At 46.2% G+C, this 22,026-nt stretch overlaps 1 protein-coding gene across 1 annotated transcript in view; it reads left to right on the top strand.

Annotated features, from left to right (window-relative positions):
- Nucleotides 1-927: 927 nt before the first annotated feature.
- The window catches only part of rrp12 (ribosomal RNA processing 12 homolog), a 60,804-nt gene continuing 39,705 nt past the window's right edge, over nt 928-22,026 (top strand). The window contains exons 1-8 of the mRNA XM_041210283.1: nt 928-1,129; nt 2,498-2,730; nt 3,316-3,399; nt 4,204-4,280; nt 16,489-16,594; nt 16,716-16,832; nt 18,197-18,335; nt 18,570-18,697. Coding sequence (XP_041066217.1) covers nt 991-1,129; nt 2,498-2,730; nt 3,316-3,399; nt 4,204-4,280; nt 16,489-16,594; nt 16,716-16,832; nt 18,197-18,335; nt 18,570-18,697 — 1,023 coding nt within the window. The 5' untranslated portion in view covers nt 928-990. The remainder of the gene's footprint in view (nt 1,130-2,497; nt 2,731-3,315; nt 3,400-4,203; nt 4,281-16,488; nt 16,595-16,715; nt 16,833-18,196; nt 18,336-18,569; nt 18,698-22,026) is intronic.

The following is a 22,026-nucleotide window of genomic DNA, read 5'->3' as shown; positions in this document are numbered from 1 at the left end:
CGGCTATTCACACATTCTGCTTTCTTACCTTTATGCCACTATCAGCACCTTCTTTAGTCTTCACCACTACCGTTAACAGTCCCATTATCTTGTGTCCATGACATCTTTGTCAATCTCTCCTTGGCCCCCACCTATCGCTGACCTTCTATCCTGCTTAACCTGCTCCACCCCACCTTAAACAGTATAAATTCCATCACAGTTCTACTTCTCTGTATCTCTGAAGAAGTCATACAGACTTGAAACGTTAACTCTGTTTCTCTTTCCACAGATGCTGTCAGACCTGCTGAGTTTTTCCAGCATTTTCTGTTTTTACCCTATTCTTCTGTATTCAATTCGCCTCACAAATTATAACATTCCATTAGATTTTCTGATCCCTACTGTACCTGCATACTAGCCTTTTGCAATTCATGCACAAAGGCACCCAGATCCCTCTGAATCTTAAAGTTTGGCGATGTGACTACAGTTCCGCTCCGGGCCACAGGGGGCGGTGTGACTGCAGTTCCGCTGCGGACCACAGGGGGCGATGTGACTGCAGTTTTGCTTCGGGCCACAGGGGGCGGTGTAACTGCAGTTCCGCTCAGGTCCACGGCGGGGGTGGTGTGACGGCAGTTCTACTCCGGGCCACAGGGGGCGGTGTGTGTGTAGTTCCGCTCTTGGCCACAGGGGGCGGTGTGAGTGCAGTTCCGCTCCAGGCCACAGGGGGCGGTGTGACCAGTTCCGCTCCGGGCCACAGGGGGCGATGTGCGTGCAGTTCCGCTCCGGGCCACAGGGGGCGGTGTGAGTGCAGTTCCGCTCCCGGCCACAGGAGGTGATGTGCGTGCAGTTACGCTCCGGGCCACAGGGGGCGGTGTAAGTGCAGTTCCGCTCCGGGCCAGCGGGGGCGGTGTAAGTGCAGTTCCGCTCCGGGCCACAGAGTGAGCTGTGTACCTGGTGCTTGCTGGCTGGAGCCTGGGACTCAGTTCGAGCCGGGGCGGGGGAAGGTTGGAGAGGATGGTGCGGTGCGGGCGGCTGCGGTCCGGAGTGAAGCCCAAGCTGAAGCGCTGGCGGAAAGGGCAGAGCAGCGAGTCCAACCCGGAGACACACCGCTTCCGGGAGGCTGCGCGGAGCCGCTTCTTCAGCAAACCGGCAGGTGAGAGGCTGAGGCCCCGGCGCATGGAACTCGGCCTTGGGCGGCAGGAAAACCCGAGGCTTCAAGCGCACGTGTGGGAGGCGTGTGGCTGAGTTCAGGCACATTAAACACCGCCCGCACCCCAATCAGGCTTCCCTCACAGACCGGCCGCCAGCCCCAGCCCGGGCCCCGGCCCGTGGTTAGGTACAGGGTAAAGCTCCCTCTCTCCCAGCCAGGTTACTGTACACTCTGTTGTGCTCGGTGGCTTGGATTATATTTTACCCGTGGCCCCAGGCTCTGCCCCGGGTGGGGAGAAGGTGAATTCTGTTGCTTGGTTTGGGGTTGGCTGGAGGAGGGAGCAGAGAGGAGTGTGGCTGCCAGTGGGTGCTGACTGGAAGCTCCTTCCCCTCTTCCTGCTGCACTTGGAGTTCTAGTTTTTGTCACGGGTGCAGCAGTTGATGGGCCGAGTTTACCTGACTCTAACTGATAGGCCTGGAACCAGTGTAACTTTATCTCTGGGTTGTGGAGACGCTGCTGGAGAGGCCGAGCTCGGTGTAAGAGACGGCCTTTGGATGGTGAGGAGACAGCTGTTTGGCTCAATGTGAAGGCGAGCAGGCAGATGGTCTGATGTTGCTCAGTAAATTTGCTATTAACTTTAACAGAGGGATCTGGGAGTTCAGATGCATAATTCCCTGAAAGTGGCGTCACAGGTAGACAGGGTTGTAAAGAAAGCTTTTGGCATACTGGCCTTCATAAATCGAAGTATTGAGTTATAGGAGTTGGGATGTTATGGTGAGGTTGTATAGGACATTGGTGAGGCCAACTTTGGAGCATTGTGTGCAGTTCTGGTCGCCTAACTACAGGAAGGATAACAGTAAGATTGAAAGAGTGCAGAGAAGATTTACTAGGATGTTGCCGGGTCTTCAGGAGTTGAGTTACAGGGAAAGATTAAACAGGTTAGGACTTTATTCCTTGGAGCGTAGAAGAATGAGGGGAGATTTGATAGAAGTTTACAAAATTATCAGGGGTATAGACAGAGTTAAGTGCGAGTAGGCCCTTTCCACATAGATTAGGAGAGATAAACACGAGAGGACATGGCTTTAGGGTAAAAGGTTTAGGGGGAACATTAGGGGGAACTTCTTCACTCAGAGTGGTGAGAGTGTGGAACGAGCTGCCATCTGACGTGGTAAATGTGGGCTCACTCTTAAGTTTTAAGAATAAATTGGATAGTTACATGGATGGGAGAGGTCTGGAGGGTTATGGACTGGGTGCAGGTCAGTGGGACTAGCGGAATATTATTTCGGCACAGACAAGAAGGGCCGAATGGCCTGTTTTTCTGTGCTGTACTGTTCTATGGTTCTAACTTCTGACCTTGTGTGTTTCCTCCAGGAAAGAGTGATCTGACAGTAGATGTACTGAAACTGCACAATGAGCTCCAGTCCAACAGTTTATCATTTGGCCCAAGAGAGACTTCGGCAGAAGAGCCTCTTGCTGAGTGTGAAGAAGGTGCCCTCACAGAGAAAACCTCTGGCACCTTCCTCAGTGGACTGTCTGATTGCAGCAACCTGACATTTAGTCGAGTTCAGCGCTTATGGGAATCCAACTCAGCAGACCACAAAGAGGTGAGTGTGGACTACACTTTTCCAGAGCCAGGTACTCAGGGCATTGTGTGAGTGCTGTTCATCTGTGACGCTGAACAGTGAGTGTGGAGTTATTCAATTCTTGCTGAGACAAAAGGCCTGATTGAGGCCTCAGTGTTCAAGTAGAGATGCTGGAATTTGACCACGAACAAGGACAGTGTGTCCATTCGTACACTGTGCGCGTTGTATTCACGCACACTCTGCGCGTTGTATTCGCGCACACTCTGCGCGTTGTATTCGCGCACACTCTGCGCGTTGTATTCGCGCACACTCTGCGCGTTGTATTCGCGCACACTCTGCGCGTTGTATTCGCGCACACTCTGCGCGTTGTATTCGCGCACACTCTGCGCGTTGTATTCGCGCACACTCTGCGCGTTGTATTCGCGCACACTGCGCGTTGTATTCGCGCACACTCTGCGCGTTGTATTCACGCACACTGCGCGTTGTATTCGCGCACACTCTGCGCGTTGTATTCACACACTGCGCTGTATTTCAGTGTACTGAATTTGGTGTGCTGCATGTGCGAACTGAGAGAGTTCATACTGACTGCCTCTGTTTGTTTCCCAGATTTGTGCCGTTTTGGCTGCTGTTACTGAAGTGATTCGCTCTCAAGGTGGAAATGAGACAGAGACAGAATATTTTGCAGCTTTGGTAAGTGTTCATCCCGTGCTCCTCATCTCTTTACCCACCCATGACTGTCATCTCCACTGGTGACCTGTAATGGCGAGGTGAAGGAGGTCTCAGCTTTATAAAATGATTCTTCACAGACAAGACACGTTTCAGACCCAGTTGTTTTTTTGTCAATTCCCCTGCCCCCCCCTTTCCCTTGGACCGATTGGAGGAGGGCGGGGATATATATATGGGTGGCGGTGGGCTGATATCTCTGGGTGTGCCTGAGTGGTTGGGGGCCTCTGAGTGATCAGGCTGTTTTTTGGATTGTGAATTGTGCATGGGAACAGGGTATTATATTCACCAGTGAGCTGTGTCCATGCTCCCCAGTCTCATCCAGTAGAAATTACTGGCCGTCCACAGAATACAATGAAAACATTGCAGGCTGGGCACTAATTTTGATACAAATACTGTGCATGCAATCTGCAAAAACAAGGGCATATTTATTTAATGCCAAAAGATTAAAGTTCACTTGTTTGCTGTGTGAATGATTGTTCAGACCCAGTGACAGAGCCTGTTGTTTATTTGCCAATCAGAAAAGCAGTTAGCCATATTGGGATTTTCTAGAGTCACACTTGGAGGCACTTGTCTTAGTCCCACAGGTGTGCTGGATGAAGAAAGATGTGCTGTGAAGGCTTTATGGTTATGGAACTCACAGACCAAGTAAAGACCCTCCACAAGAAGGGCCGTTGTGATTAATTGTTGCCATGTAGGATAGAAGGCAGTGAATGTGATAGCTGTGTGAACCCCCAGCCTGACTATCTCATGTTCATGTCTCTCTGCCAGATGACCACGATGGAAGCGGTTGAATCAGAGGAGTCATTTGCGGCTGTTGCCTACCTGCTGAACCTGGTAATGAAACGGTAAGTGCAAACATTGCAGAGTTCTGGGGTGTTGGTGAGTAAGGTGTGGTGAGTCTGAGTGGCATTATGAGTGGAAATTGCTGCAGTGCTGGCCATAATTTTCCAATATCCCTTAGGTACAGGAGTACCAGAGGACTGGGGAATTGCAAAAGGAGGATGAGGGATAAAGCCAGCAACTGTAGTCAGTTTAACCTCATGGTGGGAAGCTTTTAGAAACAATATTCCGGGACAATGTTCACTGTCACTTGGATGAATGTGGATTAATTAAGAACAGCCAGCCACAGACTTGTTAAAGGCAAATCGTGTTTAACTTGATTTGAGTATTTTGATGAGGTAACAGGGAGGATTGATGAGGGCAATGCAGTTGTTGTCTGTATGGACTTGCGCTTTGATTGAGTGCCACATAATAGGATTGTCAGCAAACTTAAAGCCCATCAAATAAAAGGGGCATGGATATGAAGTTGGCTCAGTGAAAGGAAAGAAGAGTTGCTTTTTGGACTGGAAGAGGGTGCCTAGTCTGGTTTCCCAGGGGTCAGTATTGGGGCCACTGCTTTTCTTGATCAATATTAATGAACGAGACTTGGGTTACAGAGCACAATTTCAAAATTTGGGGATGGCGCAAAACCTGGAGTTATTGTGAACTGTGAGATAGGCTTCAAAAGGATGTAGACAGATTGGTGGAATGGGGGGGAAAATGACAGATGAAATTTGATGCAGAGAAGTGTAAAGTGATTCATTTTGTAGGAAGAATGTGGAGAAACAATATAAAACAAAGGAAACAATTCTAAAAGAGGTCCAGGAGCAGAGGGACCTGTGCGTACATATACATAAGTCATGGAAGGTGACAGGACAAGTTGAGAGAGTGGTTACAAGCATAAAACATCACTTTTTAAAATTCATTCATGGGGATGTGGGAGTTGCTGCCTGGGTCAACATTTATTGCCCAGCCCTAGTTGCCCTGGAGAAGGTGGTGGTGAGCTGCCTTCTTGAATTGCTGCAGTGCATGTGGTAGGTACACCCACAGTGCTGTTAGGGAAGGAGTTCCAGGATTTTGATCCAGCCACAGTGAAGGAACTGAGAGTGGCTTGGAGGGAAACTTCCAGGTGGTGGCGTTCCCATCTGTCTGCTGCCCTTGTCCTTCAAGATGGTGTTGGTCATGGGTTTGGAAGGTGCTGAGTAAGGAGCCTTGGTGAATTCCTGCAGTGCATCTTGTGGATGGTACACACTGCTGCTGCTGTGCAACAGTGGTGGAGGGAGTGAATGTTTGTGGGTGTGATGCCAATCAAGCGGGCTGCTTTTTCCTGGAAGATGTCAGCTTCTTGAGTGTTGTTGGAGCTGCACTCATGCAGGAGAGTAATCTATCATGCTCCTGACTTTTGCCTTGTAGATGGTGGACAGGCTTTGGCGAGTCAGGATGTGAGTTCCCCGTTGCAGGATTCCTATCCTCTGACCTCTTGTAGCCACAATATTTAAATGGCTAGTCCAGTTCAATTCCTAGTCAATGGTAACCCCCAGGCTGTAGATAGTGGGGATTCAGTGATGGGAACACCATTGAATGTCAAGGGGCAATGGTTAGATTCTCTCTTGTTGGGAATGGCCATTGCATGGCACTTGTGTGGTGCGAATGTTACTTGCCACTTGTCAGCCCGAGCCAGGTCTTGCTGCATTTGGACATGGACTGCTTTAGTATCTGAGGAGTCGTGAATGGCACTGAACATTGTGCAATCATCAGCGAACATCCCCACTTCTGACCTTATGATGGAAGGAAGGTCATTGATGAAGCAGCTGAAGATGGTTGGGCAAGGGCACTACCCTGAGGAACTATTAATAAGGGCATAGAGTATAAAAGCAAGGAGATTATATTGAATCTGTATAGAACACTGGTTCAACCTGAACTGGAATATTGCGTCCAGTGCTGGACGTCACACTTTAGGAAGGATGGGAAGGCATTTGTAAGAGTGTAGAAAAGATTTGCAGAAAAGGAAAGAGAATTGTTCCAGGGATTAGAAACTTCAACAAAGGGGCGAGAAGAAGATTGGAGAAACCTTCTTTCGAGAAGAGATAATTGAGAGGAGTTTTGATAGAACTGTTCAAAATCATGAGGGGGTCTGGGCAGAGTAGAAACAGAGAAACTGTTCCCACTGGTGGAAGGATCAAGAAACAGAGGACACAGATTCAAGGTGAATGGCAAAAGAACCAAAGGCGACATAAGGTAAAACATTCTATACAGCGAATGGTTAGGATATGGAATGCACTTCTTGGGAGTGTTATGGGTGGTTATGCTGGAATTGTATAAAACACTGGTTACGCCACAACTGGAATACTGTGTGCAGTCCTGGTCACCACATTATAGGAAGATTGTGATTGCACTGAAGAGGGTGCAGAGGAGATTTACCAGGATGCTGCCTGGGCTGGAGGGTCTGAGCTATGAGAAAAGATTGGGATAGGCTGGGGTTGTTTTCCTTGGAGCAGTGAGGGTTGAGAGGGGACCTGATTGAGGTGTATAAGATTATGAGCGGCATAGATAGGGTGGATAGGAAGGCACTTTTCCCATTAGTCGAGGGGTCAATAACCTGGGGGCATAGATTTAAGGTAAGAGATAGAAGGCTAAGAGGGGAGTTGAGGAGAAATTTTTTCACCCAGAGAGTGGTGGGAGTCTGGAACTCACTGCCTGAAAGGGTGGTTGAGTCAGAAACTCTCGTAACATTTAAGAAGTATTTAGATATTAACTTGAGTTGCCATAGCCTCCAGTGCTGTAAAATGGGATTAATGTTGTCAGATCTTTGTTGACTGGCGCAGACACAATTGGCTGAATGGCCTCGTCTGTGCTGTAAATGTCTATGAGTTTAAATTTACTCATGGCTTTCAAAAAGAATTGGATGATTATCTGGAAACTAAAATTTGCAGGGCAATGGAACAAGCTTACCTGGGCACAGCTGTCAGGGGTTCAGTGGACTGAATGCCCTCCTCCTGTACTGCAATCATTCTCTGGGGTTTACTGAGGATGTAACTGGCAGAGTAGATAAAGAGGAACTGATGGATATGGTCTATATGGCTTTTAAAAAACATTCTGTAGGTGCCACACCAAAGATTGTTGCACAAGGGCTCATGTCATTGGGGGTATTGTGTTATCATAGATAGAGAATTGGTTCAAGACCAGAAAACAGTATGAGTAAAGGGAACATTTTCAGGTTCCCAGGCAGTAACTAGTGGAGAGTTGCAAAGAACAATGAGTTAGATGAAGTTTAATGTACAATATTCAAATTTGCTGATGATACAATGCTCTGTGGGAAGGTAAAAGTGAGGAGGTCACAGTCTGCAAAAGGATAAAGTTGGATTAAGCGCGTAGACAAGAAGTTGGCAGATGAAGTTTACTCTGAGGAATTTTTAAAAAATGTATTAATTCATGGGATGTGGACATCGCTGGCTCGGCCAGCATTTATTGCCTGTCCCTGTCGTCCATGTGGTGTAGGTACACCCACAGTGCTGTTAGGGACAAAGTTCCAGGATTTTGACCCAGGAACAGTGAATGAACGGTGATATATTTCCAAGTCGGGATGGTGTGGACTTGGAGGGGAACTTCCAAGTGGTGGTGTTCCCATGCACCATCTGCCCATGTCCTTCTAGGTGGTAGGTTTGGAATCCTTTACCTGGCCTGATCTACTGTGACACCAGACCACAGCAACATGCTTGACTCAGCTGCCCTCTGAAATGGTTTAGCAAGCCGCACAGTTATATCAAACCACAACAGAAAAGTTGATAAGGAAAAAAGCAGGATGGAACATCAACCTAGGCACTGGAAACAACAACGGCAAACCCAGTCCCGTCAACCCTGTAAAATCCTCCTTACTAACATCTGGGGGCTAGTACCAAAATTGGGAGAGCTGTCTCACAGACTACTCAAGAAACAGCCTGACAGTCATAGTCATGGAATCATACCTTACAGACAATATCCCAGACACTACCATCACCATCCCTGGGTATGTTCTGTCCCACCAGCAGGATAGACCCAGCAGAGGTGGCAGCACAGTGGTGTACGTGCAGAAGGGAGTTGCCCTGAGAGTCCTCAACACTGACTCCGGACTCCATGAAGTGTCATGACATCAGGTCAAACATCGGCAAGGAAACCTCTTGCTGATTACCATATACCACTCTCCCTCAGCTGATGGATCATTGCTCCTCCATGTTAAAACCTCTTGGAGGAAGCACTGAGGGTGGCAAGGGCGCAGAATGTACTCTGGGTGAGGGACTTCAATGTCCATCACCAAGAGTGGCTTGGGATCACCACTACTGACCGAGCTGGTTGAGTCCTAAAGGACATAGCTGCTAGACTGAGTCTGCAGCAGGTGGTGTGGGAACCAACAAGAGGAAACAACCAACTTGACCTCATACTATCCAATCTTACCCAATTAGCCTTGCAAGGTAAATTCGGGCAAAGTCAGCATGGTTTCATCAAGGGAAGGTCATGCCTGACAAATCTGTTAGAATTCTTTGAGGAGGTAACGAGTAGGTTAGGTAAAGGAGAGCCAGTGGATGTTATCTACTTGGACTTCCAGAAGGCCTTTGACAAGGTGCCGCACAGGAGGCTGCTCAGTAAGATAAGAGCCCATGGTGTTAGAGGCAAGGTACTAGCATGGATAGAAGACTGGTTGTCTGGCAGGAGGCAGAGAGAGAAGGGGGTCCTTCTCAGGATGGCAGCCGGTGACTAGTGGAGTTCCACAGGGGTCAGTGTTGGGGCCACAACTTTTCACTTTATACATTAATGATCTAGATGAAGGAACTGAGGGCATCCTGGCTAAGTTTGCAGATGATACAAAGATAGGTGGAGGGACAGGTAATATTGAGGAGGCGTGGAGGCTGCAGAAGGATTTGGACAGGTTAGGAGAATGGACAAAGAAGTGGCAAATGGGATACAACGTGGGGAAGTATGAGCCATGCACTTTGGTAGGAAGAATAGAAGCATAGACTATTTTCTAAATGGGGTGAGAATTCAGAAATCTGGAGTGCAAAGAGACTTGGGAGTCCTAGTCCAGGATTCTCTTAAGGTCAACTTGCAGGTTGAGTTGGTAGTTAGGAAGGCAAATGCAATGTTGGCATTTATTTCAAGAGGACTAGAATATAAAAGCAGGGATGTGCTGCTGAGGCTTTATAAGGCTCTGGTCAGATCACATTTAGAATATTGTGAGCAATTTTGGACCTCGTATCTCAGGAAGGATATGTTGGCTCTGGAAAGGGTCCAGAGGAGGTTCACGAGAATGATCCCAGGAATGAAAGGCTTAACATATGAGGAACGTTTGAGAACTCTAGGTCTATACTCGATGGAGTTTAGAAGGATGAGAGGGGATCTGATTGAAACTTAAAATACTGAAAGGCCTGGATAGAGTGGACATGGGGAAAATGTTTCCATTAGTAGGAGAGACTAGGACCCAAGGGCACAACCTCAGAGTAAAGGAAAGACCTTTTAGAACAGAGATGAGGAGAAACTTCTTTAGCCAGATAGTGGTGAATCTATGGAATTCATTGCCATAGAAGGCTGTGGAGGCCAGGTCATTGAGTGTATTTAAGAGCGAGATAGATAGGTTCTTGATTGGTAAGAGGATCAAAGGTTACGGGGAGAAGGCGGGAGAATGGGGTTGAGAAACTTATCAGCCATGCTGGAATGGCGGAGCAGACTCGATGGGCCGAATGGCCTAATTTCTGCTCCTATGTCTTATGGTCTTATGATCTACCTGTCACAGATGCATCAGTGACCACCAAACTGTCCTTGCGGAGACCAAGTCCCATTTTCACATTAAATATACCCTTCATCATGTTACGTGGCACTACCACTGTGCTAAATAGAATAGATTTTGAACAGATCTCACCACTCAAAACTGGGCATCCATGAGGTGCAGTGGGCCATCCGCAGCAGAATTGTACTCAACCACAATCTGTAACTTCTGGGCCCAGCATATTCCCCCGCTCTACCGTTACCATCAAGCCAGGGGATCAACCCAGGTTCAATGAAGAGTGCAGGAGGGCATGCCAGGAGCAGCATCGGACACGCCTAAAAATGAGGTCTCAACCTGGTGAAGCTGTAATTCAGTACTACTGGTGTGCCAAACAGTGGAAGTAACAAGTGATAGATGGAGCTAAGCAATTCAACATCCAATGGATTAAGACTAAGCTCTGCAGTCCTGCTCCATCCATTCGTGAATTGTGGTGGACAATTAAACAACTCATTGGAGGAGGAGGCTCCACAAATATTCCCATCCTCAATGATGGGAGAGCCCAGCATGTCAGTGTAAAAGATAAGGTTGAAATTTTCGTAACAATCTTCAGCCAGAAGTGCCGAGTGGATGATCTATTTTGGCCCCCTCTGGAGGCCCCCAGCTTCACAGTTGTCAGTCTTCAGCTAATTGGATTCACTCCATGTGATATCAGAAAACGGCTGAAGGTGCTGAATAGTGCAAAGGCTATGGGCCCTGACTAAATTCTGACAATAGTACTGAAGACTTGTGCTCCAGAACTTGCCGCACCCCTAGCCAAACTGTTCCAGTACAGCTACAATAATGGCATCTACCCGGCTATGTGGAAAGTTGCCCTGGTATGTCTTGTACACAAAAAGCAGGACAAATCCAACCCAGCCAGTTACAGCTCCATCAGTCTACCCTCGATCATCAGTAGAATGTGTCATCAGATTGCTATCAAATGGCACTTAGCAATAACCTGCTCACTGACGCTGAGTTTGGGTTCTGTCAGGGCCACTCAGCTCCTGACTTCATTACAGCTTTGGTCCAAACATGGACAGAAGAGCTGAACTCCTGAGGTGAAGTGTGAGTGACTGCCCTTGACATCAAGGCAGCGTTTGTCCAAGTGTGATATTGAGGAGCTCTAGCAAAACTGGAGTGGGAATCGCGGAAAGCTCTCCACTGGTTGGAGTCATATTTAGCGAAAAGGAAGGTGGTTGTGGTTGTCGGAGGTCAGTGTTTTGATATGGCAGGTGGTAATTACCGCCCTGATCAAATCCCAAAGGGAAACTTGGCCAAATTTGTCTTCCCCAGCATATCCCCACAAATAGCTTTGTGTGACTGCATGAGCTTTTCCAAATCACTTTGACACCTGGCTGGAAGGTAACTCAATATTACATTTACATTTTTAAACAGTCCTTCATTGTCCAATTTAATTTGAGGAAAATCAATTTCATAATCCTTCATTTCTATCTCCTTTTCCTTACCTACCACTACTAAAACCTCCTTTTGGTTACCTTTCCTGTCAAAGTACTTTTTAAGCATATTTACATGACACACACTCTGGTTCTTTCTTCTATTTGGAGTATTTATTAAATAATTAACTTCATTCGGTCTCTTTTCAATCCGGTGAGGCCTACTGAACCTTGCTTTTAGTGGTCCACCTGATATTGGGAACCAGACTAACACCTACTCCAGCAACAAAACTGCAAGCTTTTGCCCTCTTATCTGCACTTGTCTTTATCACTTGCTGTGATATCTTTACATGTTCCTTAGCTACCTCACATGCTCTGTTCAATCGCTCTCTGAATTTTATCACACAACCCTGGGGAGAGTAGTTTCCAAACTTTGACCCACTAGTTTTTCATGAATCAAGTGGCCCCCTTACTTCATGACCATAGAGTAATTCAAAAGGACGAAACCCTGTTACTTCATTAAGAACACCCCAATAGCAAATAACAAGAATGGAATCCCTCGATCCCAGTCCTGTGGGTAGCCTTGACTATATGCTCTCATCATAGTTTTTAAAGTTTGATGCCATCTCTCTGAAGCACCCTGTGATTCAGGATGATAAGCTAAGGACTTAAACAGCTTTATTTCTAGGCTGTTCGCTACTTCCTTGAATCCTGATCCAACTGTATTTCTTTTGGTAACCCATACCTTGTAAAATAATTGGTCAACTCCTCTACAGTTCTCTTTGCTGCAATATTTTGTAAAGTTATCGCTTCCGGAAACCTTGTAGACATAATTGTCAGCAAGCACTGAATTCCACTTTTGGCCCTACACAATCAATCAGGACCCTGGTAAAAGGCTCCTTAAATGCTTGAATCGGAATTAAAGATGCAGGTTTAATCACTGCTTGAGGTTTTCCTGTCACCGGACACGTGTGACATGTTCTACAGAATTTGACTGCATCTTTACGCAATCCAGGCCAATAAAAATGTTTTTGTATTTTTAGTCTTAGTTTTCCTAATGTCCAGCTATTGGAATTTCATGAGCCACTCTCAATATTTCATTTCTGTATCCAGCTGGCATTATTTGATCTACCAGCACCCACTTCTCAACTGCTGAGTATGAAACAGTCTCCATTTTCTCATTAACATTATTTTTAAGGGCATAACACTGCATCTCAGAATAATCTGTCGAATATAACTGCTTTATTTGTGGACCTTTCTGCTGTAACTCCACTACTTTCACTGAGCTAAACACTTCAGCCTCACTCTATCCAACATTCTCCTCCTGAACAATCTTTACAAAGACAGACCCTGCTGACTGGATGTCAGCGTCCTTCCCCTCTTCCTGTTTCAACCTGTGAGTTTGTGATCTCTTTACTATACAATCTGTAAACAATCCAGGATGCTCTTCCTGCAACATGTCTGTTGATTGTGTCCTTATAGGCTGCTCGACTACAGTAGGCATCACCAACATCTGTGACACAGCTATATCATTTCCCAAGATAAATTGAACCTCTGCAATGGGCAATTTTTCCACTACCCCAACAATCACCTTGCCTATTTTCAACTTACTTTTTTTATTACACAATGGAATATGTTTAGTTTCTCCATGAAATCTAAGTGTTAGTACTCTTTCCTGCAAATCCCCCCTCTGGCCAACAAATAACACTACCCCATAACATTAAGGACTGACTAGCCCCTATGTCCTTTAAATTTTGGTGCCTTTACCTGGTCCACCCTGTTCACATGGAAAGACTTTCCCTTCATATATAAAGTCTTTAAACATGTCTATAACCTGCCCTTCAGAGAACTCCCTTGGGTAAATTGTGAATACATTCCCACTCCTTTACCTACCACTGATTCTTCCTACTCTAGCTTTACACAAACCACTGGTTTTTCTTGCCTCTGAATCTCTTAACCCACAGTACTTTTATTTCCAGAACTTTTCTGTGTTCCAGTTACTGCAGTAGATTTTTCCTGTAACCTCCAACACATTGACTTTGTGTGTCCAACCTTATTATAATGGCAACTTTTAAGTCTTCAAGTGTCACTTCTACCCTCAGCACTTTTCTGGTCTGAGGACAAGTTTCCTGAGAATTCCCAGCTGTCCCTTCTCTTCCCTGACTACCTGCCTTCCCATGTTCTGTCCTTGGATTTAAAAGGGTGACGGAAAAAAGGAACTGCTCTATGGACTAGCTCATAATCATCAGCTATCTCTGCTACTTGCCTTGCCGGTTTAAGCTACTGTTCTTCCACATGGCTTCTAACTACCGAAGGAAGTGAATCTTTAAAGCCTTGCAAAAGAATTATCTCTCTTAGAGCTACATATGTTGTCTCTACCTTTAATGCCTGTATCCACTTCTCTGGGCTGGCTAGAAGCTGCTTCTTCACAAGCCTGTCCACCTTTCAAGATCTCAATCACTCACATACAACTTCCAATCTTTCCTTAAATATATTTCTCCCCTTTGATCTCTAAATCCCATAGTTTCAACCTTGCTTTGGAAGTCATTTTTCCCAGAATAGAAAAATCTTTCATCTCATCTTTATGGCCAGCATTTTTGGGAAACATAAACTTAATAGCTTTGCCTTATTTGTGTATGATTTTGCCAGTTGTAAAACATCATATCATGCATCTTTGAAATTCAAACAGCTCTCAACTTATCTACAAATGTAAATGTTAGCTGTAACCTATTTACTTGTCTTAATTAGCTCATCCATTTCCTTTTCAAAATGACTGCTTTTACACAAAGGGTTCCTTTAATGGTTCTAACCTTGCAGTCTGACTGTCTTTAGTTTAATTAAATTAGTCACACACACAAACATACACGCACAAGCCTGCTTCAGTACCCCACAGTGATATTAGGAAAAAAATGAAATTTCCTTTACAATCAGTCATCTCAGTCCTGGCTAATCGTTGCATGAGTTCCTCGGGGTTGTGTCCTAGGCCCAGCCGCCTTCAGCTGCTTCATCAAAGACCGACCCTCCACCTTAAGGTCAGAAGTGGGGATGTTCAGTACCATTGTTGACTTCTTAAAAATTGAAGCAGTCCATGTTCATATGCAGCAAGACCTGGACAACATTCAGGCTTGGGCTGGTAAGTGGCAAGTAGCATTAGTGCCTCAAGTGCTAGGCAATGACTATCTTCAACAAGAGAGAATCCAACCATCTCCCCAAGACATTCAGTGGCATTACCATTGCTGAATCCCCCACTATCAACATCCTGGGGTTACCATTGGCCAGAAACTGAACTGAACTAGCCATATAAATACTGTGGCTACACAAGCAGGTCAGAGGTTGGGAATTCAGCGGCGAGTAACTCACCACCTGCCTCCCAAAGCTTGTCCACCATCTACAAGGCTCAAGTGTTCTGCATCTGTGTCCCCCCCCCCCCCCCCCCCCCAGCTCCTTCTGCGACTGCCCAAACAACCCCTGGCTCCTTCCATGCCCACCCCACTCCCCCGCCCTTCCCCCTTAGAGAGAATGTAGCAAAGGTTCATTGGATTGATTTCTGGGAGAACGTTGTCCTATGAGGAAAGATTGTGTTGAATAGGCCTATGGCCTCTGGCTTTTAGAAGAATGAGAGGTGATCTCATTGAAACAAGATTCTGAGAGGGTTTGATGGGGTAGATGTTGAGAGGTTGTTTCTCTAGGTGAGTCTAGAAGTGGGGGCAGAGTCTCATGATAATGGGACGGCTAGGACTGAGATAGGAACATAGGACTTAGAAGCAGGATTAGGCCAGCTGGCCCTTTGAACTTGCTCTGCCGTTCAATAAGATCATGGCTGATCTGGCTGTGGCCTCAACTCCACTTTCCTGTCTGTTCCCCATAATCTTGACTCCCTTGCCTATCAAGAATCTGTCTAATTCAGCCTTGAATAAATTCAATGACCCAGCCTCCATTGCTTTCTGGGGAGGAGAATTCCACACACTGACGACCATCCTGAGAGAAAAAAAATTCCTCATCTCAGTCTTAAAAGGTGTCCTCTTATCCTTAAACTGTGTCCCCTAGTTCTAGTCTCTTCCATGAGTAGAAACATCCTCCCAGTATCCACCCTATCAAGTCCCCTCAGGATCTTATATTTTTCAATAAGATCACCTCTCATTCTTCTCAACTCCAATGGGTATTTGCCTGATCTGTTCAACCTTTCTTCACAAGATAACCTCTTCATCCCAGGAATGAGTCCAGTGAACCTTCTCTGAACTGTTTTTAAAGCAATTATATCTTTTTTCAAATAAGGAGACCAAAACTATACACAGTGCTCCAGATGTAGTTTCACCAAGGCCCTGTACAGCTGCTGTAAAGCTTCCCTACTTTTATATTTCGTTCCCCTTGCAATGAACGTCAATATTCCATTTGCTTCCCTAATCACTTGCTGTACCTGCTTACTAACTTTGTGATTCATGTGCCAGGACACCCAGATCCCTCATTACCACCAAATTCTGCAATATCTCTTAATTTAAATATTACACTGCTTTTCTATTCTTCCTGCCAAAGTGAGCAAGTTCGCATTTACCCACATTATGCTCCATCTGCCAAATTTTTGCCCACTTACTTAACCTTTGCAGACTCTCTACCTCCCCTTGAAAACTTATTTTCCTACACATCTTGGTGTCATTGGCAAATTTAGCTACCATACATTCGGTCCCTTCATCCAAATCATTGATGTTGATTGTAAATTGTTGAGGTCCCAGCACTGATCGCTGTGGCACTCCACTAGTTAGAGCTTGCCAACCTGAAAAATACCCATTTATCCCTACTCTGCTTCCTGAGGTGAGGGCAAATTTCAGAGGAATATGAATCTTTGGAATTCTCTACTCTCAGTTCTTGAACATAATCAGGATAGAACGGTGGACTTTTGGACATAAAGAGAAATAAGAAATATGGGGGTAGAACAGGAAAGTGAAGTTGATGTGGATCGAGGGGCCGAATGGCCTGCTGCTGCTCCAGTTGTTTATGTGCTCATGCTGTAACTAAGAGTGTCTCTCTTGAATCCAACTGTATTATTATTCTGTTTGTTGATTGCAGTGTTCCTGGTCCTGTCCTAATAAAGAAGTTCTCAGACACAGCAAAAGTTTTTATGAATCTCTTGGCTGCTCAGACGGGCTCAGGATCCACAGCAGCTCTGCGATGGGTGGGTGTGATCTATGTGTTTTAATTGAAATGGTCATGTAGTGTTGCCCCGTGGTACTCTCACGGTGTTGTAAAAGTGTTGCGTTTTCATTATGATGTGATCTTATTTCCTTGTCTGACAGATTCTCTCCTGCCTCTCCACACTGCTGCGCAAACAAGATTTGGCTGTTTGGAGCTTCCCCTCGACACTCCAAGTTTACCATGGCCTCCTCAGCTTCACTGTACATGTTAAACCAAAGGTGAGTTGGCCAATCAGGATCTGAGGTGATGAAATTACTTGGCTGATGGGGTGTTCCTAATCCATCTGGACTGTCACTGGACTGCAGACGCAGAGCAATGGAGACGAGCTGATGGTATGAGTCCAATGGATGGGGCGGCTGAGTCTTGTGTTGGGCACTGCCATTTGGTGTTGGTGACACTTGTGCCACATAGCCTGTGGGTTAGCAGGGGAAGAACTGAGCGGGGGCTGTGTTGAGTGGAACAGAGAGGTTCACAAAAATCTCAGGTTTAAAAGTAACAATTGATTTAGCATGTGGAAGAGAGCTCCAAACTTCCTCCTGCCTTTCTGCATAGAAGTGTTTGCTAATTTCACTCCTCAAAGGTCTGGCTCAAATTTTTAGACTCAGCCCCATAGTCCTCAATTCCCCAACCAGCAGAAACGGTTTCTCTCTATCTACCCTATCTGTTCCCCTTAATATCTTGGAAACTTGGATCAAATCACATCTTTACCTTGTGAATTCCAAAGAATACAACCCTAGTTTATAATCTCGCCTTGTAATTTAACCCTTGGAGTCCAGGAATCATTCTGGTAAATCTATGCTGCACTCCCTCCAAGGCCAATATATCCTTCCTAAGGTGCCAGCACAGTGTGATCGAACCAGGGCTTTGTATTTCTGTTCATGACATTTTAATGATAAATGTAATGGGCCTGCTAAGTCTCTTTGGGCTCAGTGCCTCCTTGTAATTTTATGCTTCCATCTACAGAGCTTGCAAATTATCGGTAAATTTCTATCCCATCAGCAGGGTTGTTAATGAACACAGTGAATAATTAAGACCCCAACACAGCCTTGCAGGACACCAATTGCAACATTATGTCCATTATCTCTACCCTCTGTCTTCTGCCACATTTCTAACCAGGTCAATAATTCTCTTTCAATTCCATGAGCTTCAATTTTAGCTAAGTCTCTTATGAAGGACTTGATCAGATGTTTTCTGGAAGTCTATAAAAATTTAATCCATAGACGTTCTGCTGTACACTGCTTTGAACTTTTTGAAGAAGTGACCAATTAGGTTTCTCAGGCAATGCCCTGCCCTTATCAAATCTCATCAGCCGAAAATATTTCAAGGTATTCACCCTATCCTTAATTATACATTATAATAATTTTCCAACATTAGATGTTAGCCCAATTGATCAATAATTCCCTGGTTTCCCCCTCTCACCTTTCTTAATAGCCGAGTGACATGAGCAATGTTCCTGTCTAAAGGAATCGTTTCCTAAATGAGAGATGCTGTATGTGGGACCAGGCAGATACTGTGTGTGAAGTGGCCTTCAGGGCAGTATAATTTCTGAGGTGTTGCTGACTGTTTGCTTCCTCCCACCCAGGTTCGTAAGGAGGCACATCGTGGAATCTGCTCTGTACTAAAGGGAAGTGACTTCATGTTTGGAGACTCAGCTCCGCCCCACCACCCAGCCGCGCAATCAACCGCCAGATTCTGCATAAAGGAGATTGAGGAGTCTGGAGGTTTGTGGTGAGGGAGTAAAGGAGGATTTCTCTGGGGTGTGGGTTGGTGCTCTCTGGGTGAGGTGGCTGGCCTGGGAGTAGGGAGGCTGCATGGGTGGGTTGGAAACCTGGTTGGGATGGCTATCGGTTTTAATGGTTGGGATCGGAAGTAGGGCCGGTGTATGAATGTTGGGTTGTGGGGGAGCACTGGTTGATAATACCCATTTTTTGAACGGCTGTGTGTGTTTCTTACAGGCAGTGATGAAGGTACTACGACTCTGCACGTGTTGGGTTTGCTGAAGGACGTCCTCCCTTGTTTCCCTGTCAGCTGTGTAAAGTCGTGCTGTGAGATTCTGCTCAGGGTCATGACTCTCAGTCATGTGGTAAGGTGCACAGTTAAGACTCATAAACCCAAAATTCCTGGTTCCTTTAACTGGACAGGATAGTGAACATTAATCATAGAGGCCATTCTCCCCATCGAATCTACACCTGCTCTTGCAAAGAGCAATTGAATTAGTCCATCACCCCAAGTCTTTCCTCATACCCCTTTAATTCTCCCTCCTTCAGATATTCATCCAATTCCCTTTTGAATACGATTACAGTAAGCACTGACTTTAAGTTACCCTGCTAAAAGTTGTTCTGCTTTAATGTCATTTATTCTTTAGGGCCTTTTTTCCAATTTGTGTCACTATTTTTGGTTTTACGTTGCCTGCACTCTGGCCCCCATGTATTGCTCCTGCCTCCCCTATTGCTGCACTCTGGGCCAGCTACCACCATTTTCTGATGCCAGAGCCGCTGTTGCAGTCACCAGAGGCCCAATCTGTGAGGAGAGCAGGAGGCCCAAGATCTGGGAGCAGGAACGCAGGGCAAGGGCAGGAAGCTGCCAGCTGCTGATCAGGTGATGAAGTATGAGTTACCTGGGATGGGGGAGGGATGTGGGCGGAGGGAGTGAGGCCCCCCTGTTCCTTTTGTGACCTCCTACCCAACCCCCTTGGCTCCTTCTTCCAAAGGGAAATTTGGTCATACTATCGCAACGATTTTACAATTTATGTTTATCACGAGAAGGTATGTGTACTGAAGTCAGGAGTAAAGATTCCACTACTGCTTTTGGAGATTTTAAATATTAAATTAAAACATTTACTAACAAAAGATAAGAAAGCTTCAACACACAAGATTAAAGTTATACAGTTATATTTCTATGAGATGCCCCCCTCATTCTTCTGAAATAGTCGACTCAATCTCTTCTCATACGTCAGTCCCGTCATCCTAGGAATCAGTCTCCCTCTATAGCAACAACATCCTTCCTCAGATAAGGAGACCAAAACTGCACACAATATTCCAGGTGTGGTCTCACCAAGGCCCTGTATAATTGCAGCAAGGCATCCCTGTTCCTGTACTCAAATCCTCTGGCTGTGAAGGCCAACATACCATTTGCCTTCTTTACCGCCTGCTGCACCTGCATGCTTACCTTCAGCGACTGGTATACGAGGACATGTCTCGTTGCACATTCCCCTCTCTCAATTTATAGCCATTCAGATAGTCTTCCTGTTTTTGCTACCAAAATGGATAACCTCACACTTATCCACATTATACTGTATCTGCCGTGCATTTGCCCACTCACTCAGCTTGTCCAAATCACACTGAAGCATCTCTGCATCCTCCTCACAGCTCACCCTCCCACCCAGCTTTGTGTCATCTGCAAATTTGGAGATATTACATTTAGTTCCCTCATCTAAATCATTCATATATATTGTGAATAGCTGGGGTCCCAGCACTGATCCCTGCAGTACCCCACTAGTCACTGTCTGCTATTCGGAAAAAGACCCATTTATTCCTACTCTTTGTTTCCTGTCTGCCAACCAGTTTTCTATCCATCTCAATACACTACCCCCAATCCCATGCACTTTAATTTTATATGCTAATCTCTTTATGGGACTTTGTCGAAAGCCTTCTGAAAGTTCAAATAAATCACATCCACTGGCTCCCCCTCATCAACTCTACTAGTTACATTCTCGAAAAATCCCAGTAGATTTGTCAAGCATGAATGTGACAATAGCTGAAGGAGCATTGGGTCAAGGCGTTCCTGCCTCCCTGGAAGTTACAGAGCTCTTCCTCCATTCCCTCAGCATTCTCCTCTTCTGACTCACCCTCTGTGGCTTTTGGAGCTGCATCAAGATCCTTTTCCTCCAGTGGGTCCCCCCCTGCCAGTGCCAGATTGTGGAGAGCGCAGCATGCGACCATGATCAGCGACAATCATTTCCATACAGACGAGGCCAGCCAGGCTGACCGAGCCAGAGGATTTGCAGCAATTGTTCCCCCGCATCCAGGATGCAATCGACTGCATACATGTGGCCATCAAGGCGCCAGTGGATCAGCTGGATGCCTTTGTCAACAAGAAGGGATTCCACTCCATGAACGTGCAGATAATGTCTAACCACAGGATGCAGATTCTGCAAGTCTGTGCAAGTTACCCTGGCAGTACCCATGACACATATATCCTGAGACACTCCTAACTGCTAAGGCTCTTCAGTGTTCCAGCCTGGCTAGATGGATGAATGGCTTCTGGGTGACGAGGGCTATCCGTTGAAAAGGTGGCTTATGACGCCTTTCTGTCACTCAAGAACCGAGGCAGAGCAGCGGTACAATATGGGTCATGCCTCCACAAGGGCGGTGCTGGAGAGGACAATGACTGGACCATTTCGGAGGTCCAGAGCGGGTGTCACTGATCGTGGTCGCACGCTGCACTCTCCACAATCTGGCACTGGCAGGGGGGGACCCACTGGAGGAAAAGGATCTTAATGCAGCTCCAAAGGCCACAGAGGATGAATCCAGTAGTGAGTCAGAAGAGGACAATGCTGAGGGAATGGATGCAGACCTCTGTAACCTCCAGGGAGGCAGGGACACCTTGATCCAGTGCTCCTTCAGCCATTGTCACATTGACATGATCGATATTGGTGTTGATGGTCCACTCCAATAGACATATTAACCAAACCAAACTGAACAGAAGATTACCTGTGAACAGCCCCCCTTGTGCTCATGGTACCTTAAATTTACGTTTGCGAGTGCTGCATCTTGGTTCAGACTAGCTGTCTTGAATCGAATTAAGACACATCCACAGATTAAACCTCTATTTTAAAAGAAAAATATTTTCCAATAATATATACATTAATAGTTTCATGACAGTGCCAACATAGTGCTTATGCTCCACATGGACTCCTCCACGGCTGAGATAGTGGCATGCAGACCCTCATGGATCTCTGCCAGATCGCCTGGCACATGCCGCTGGACGTCCAGCGCCTGCCGCCTGATGGATGACTTTAGAGGCTCATCATCTGCCTTCGACCCAGCATCATCCTGGCCTCAAGCAGTCCTCCGACTGCTGGCGCCTTGGACACACTTTGCCTCCACCTGCACCTCAAGTGAGTGTGAAGTGCCCTCACTAATGTGCACTGACAATGTAGCTGCGCTTTAACGCCCAGTGAGGTGCTGGTACCTGTGCTGGTGACTGGTTCAGAGTGCTGAGTGTGGCGCAGGTGCAGATGAAGCCCGGCGGCCCTCTGGCATCAAGGGTGGCTCTTCGGGGTCCTGAGATTGAGTGCGTGTTGGTGAATCTAAAAGGGAGAACAAGGAAATATTGTTAGTTAAAGTCATCACACTGTCACTGTATATGCCAGGCACCCTGGTGAGACAATGGAGATCTGCATCACGGTGC

The sequence above is a fragment of the Carcharodon carcharias genome, chromosome 17 (genome assembly GCF_017639515.1).
Source record: "Carcharodon carcharias isolate sCarCar2 chromosome 17, sCarCar2.pri, whole genome shotgun sequence".
Lineage (NCBI taxonomy): Eukaryota > Metazoa > Chordata > Chondrichthyes > Lamniformes > Lamnidae > Carcharodon > Carcharodon carcharias.
Note: the sequence above shows the minus strand (reverse complement) of the source record. Positions and strands in the feature narration are given on the sequence as shown.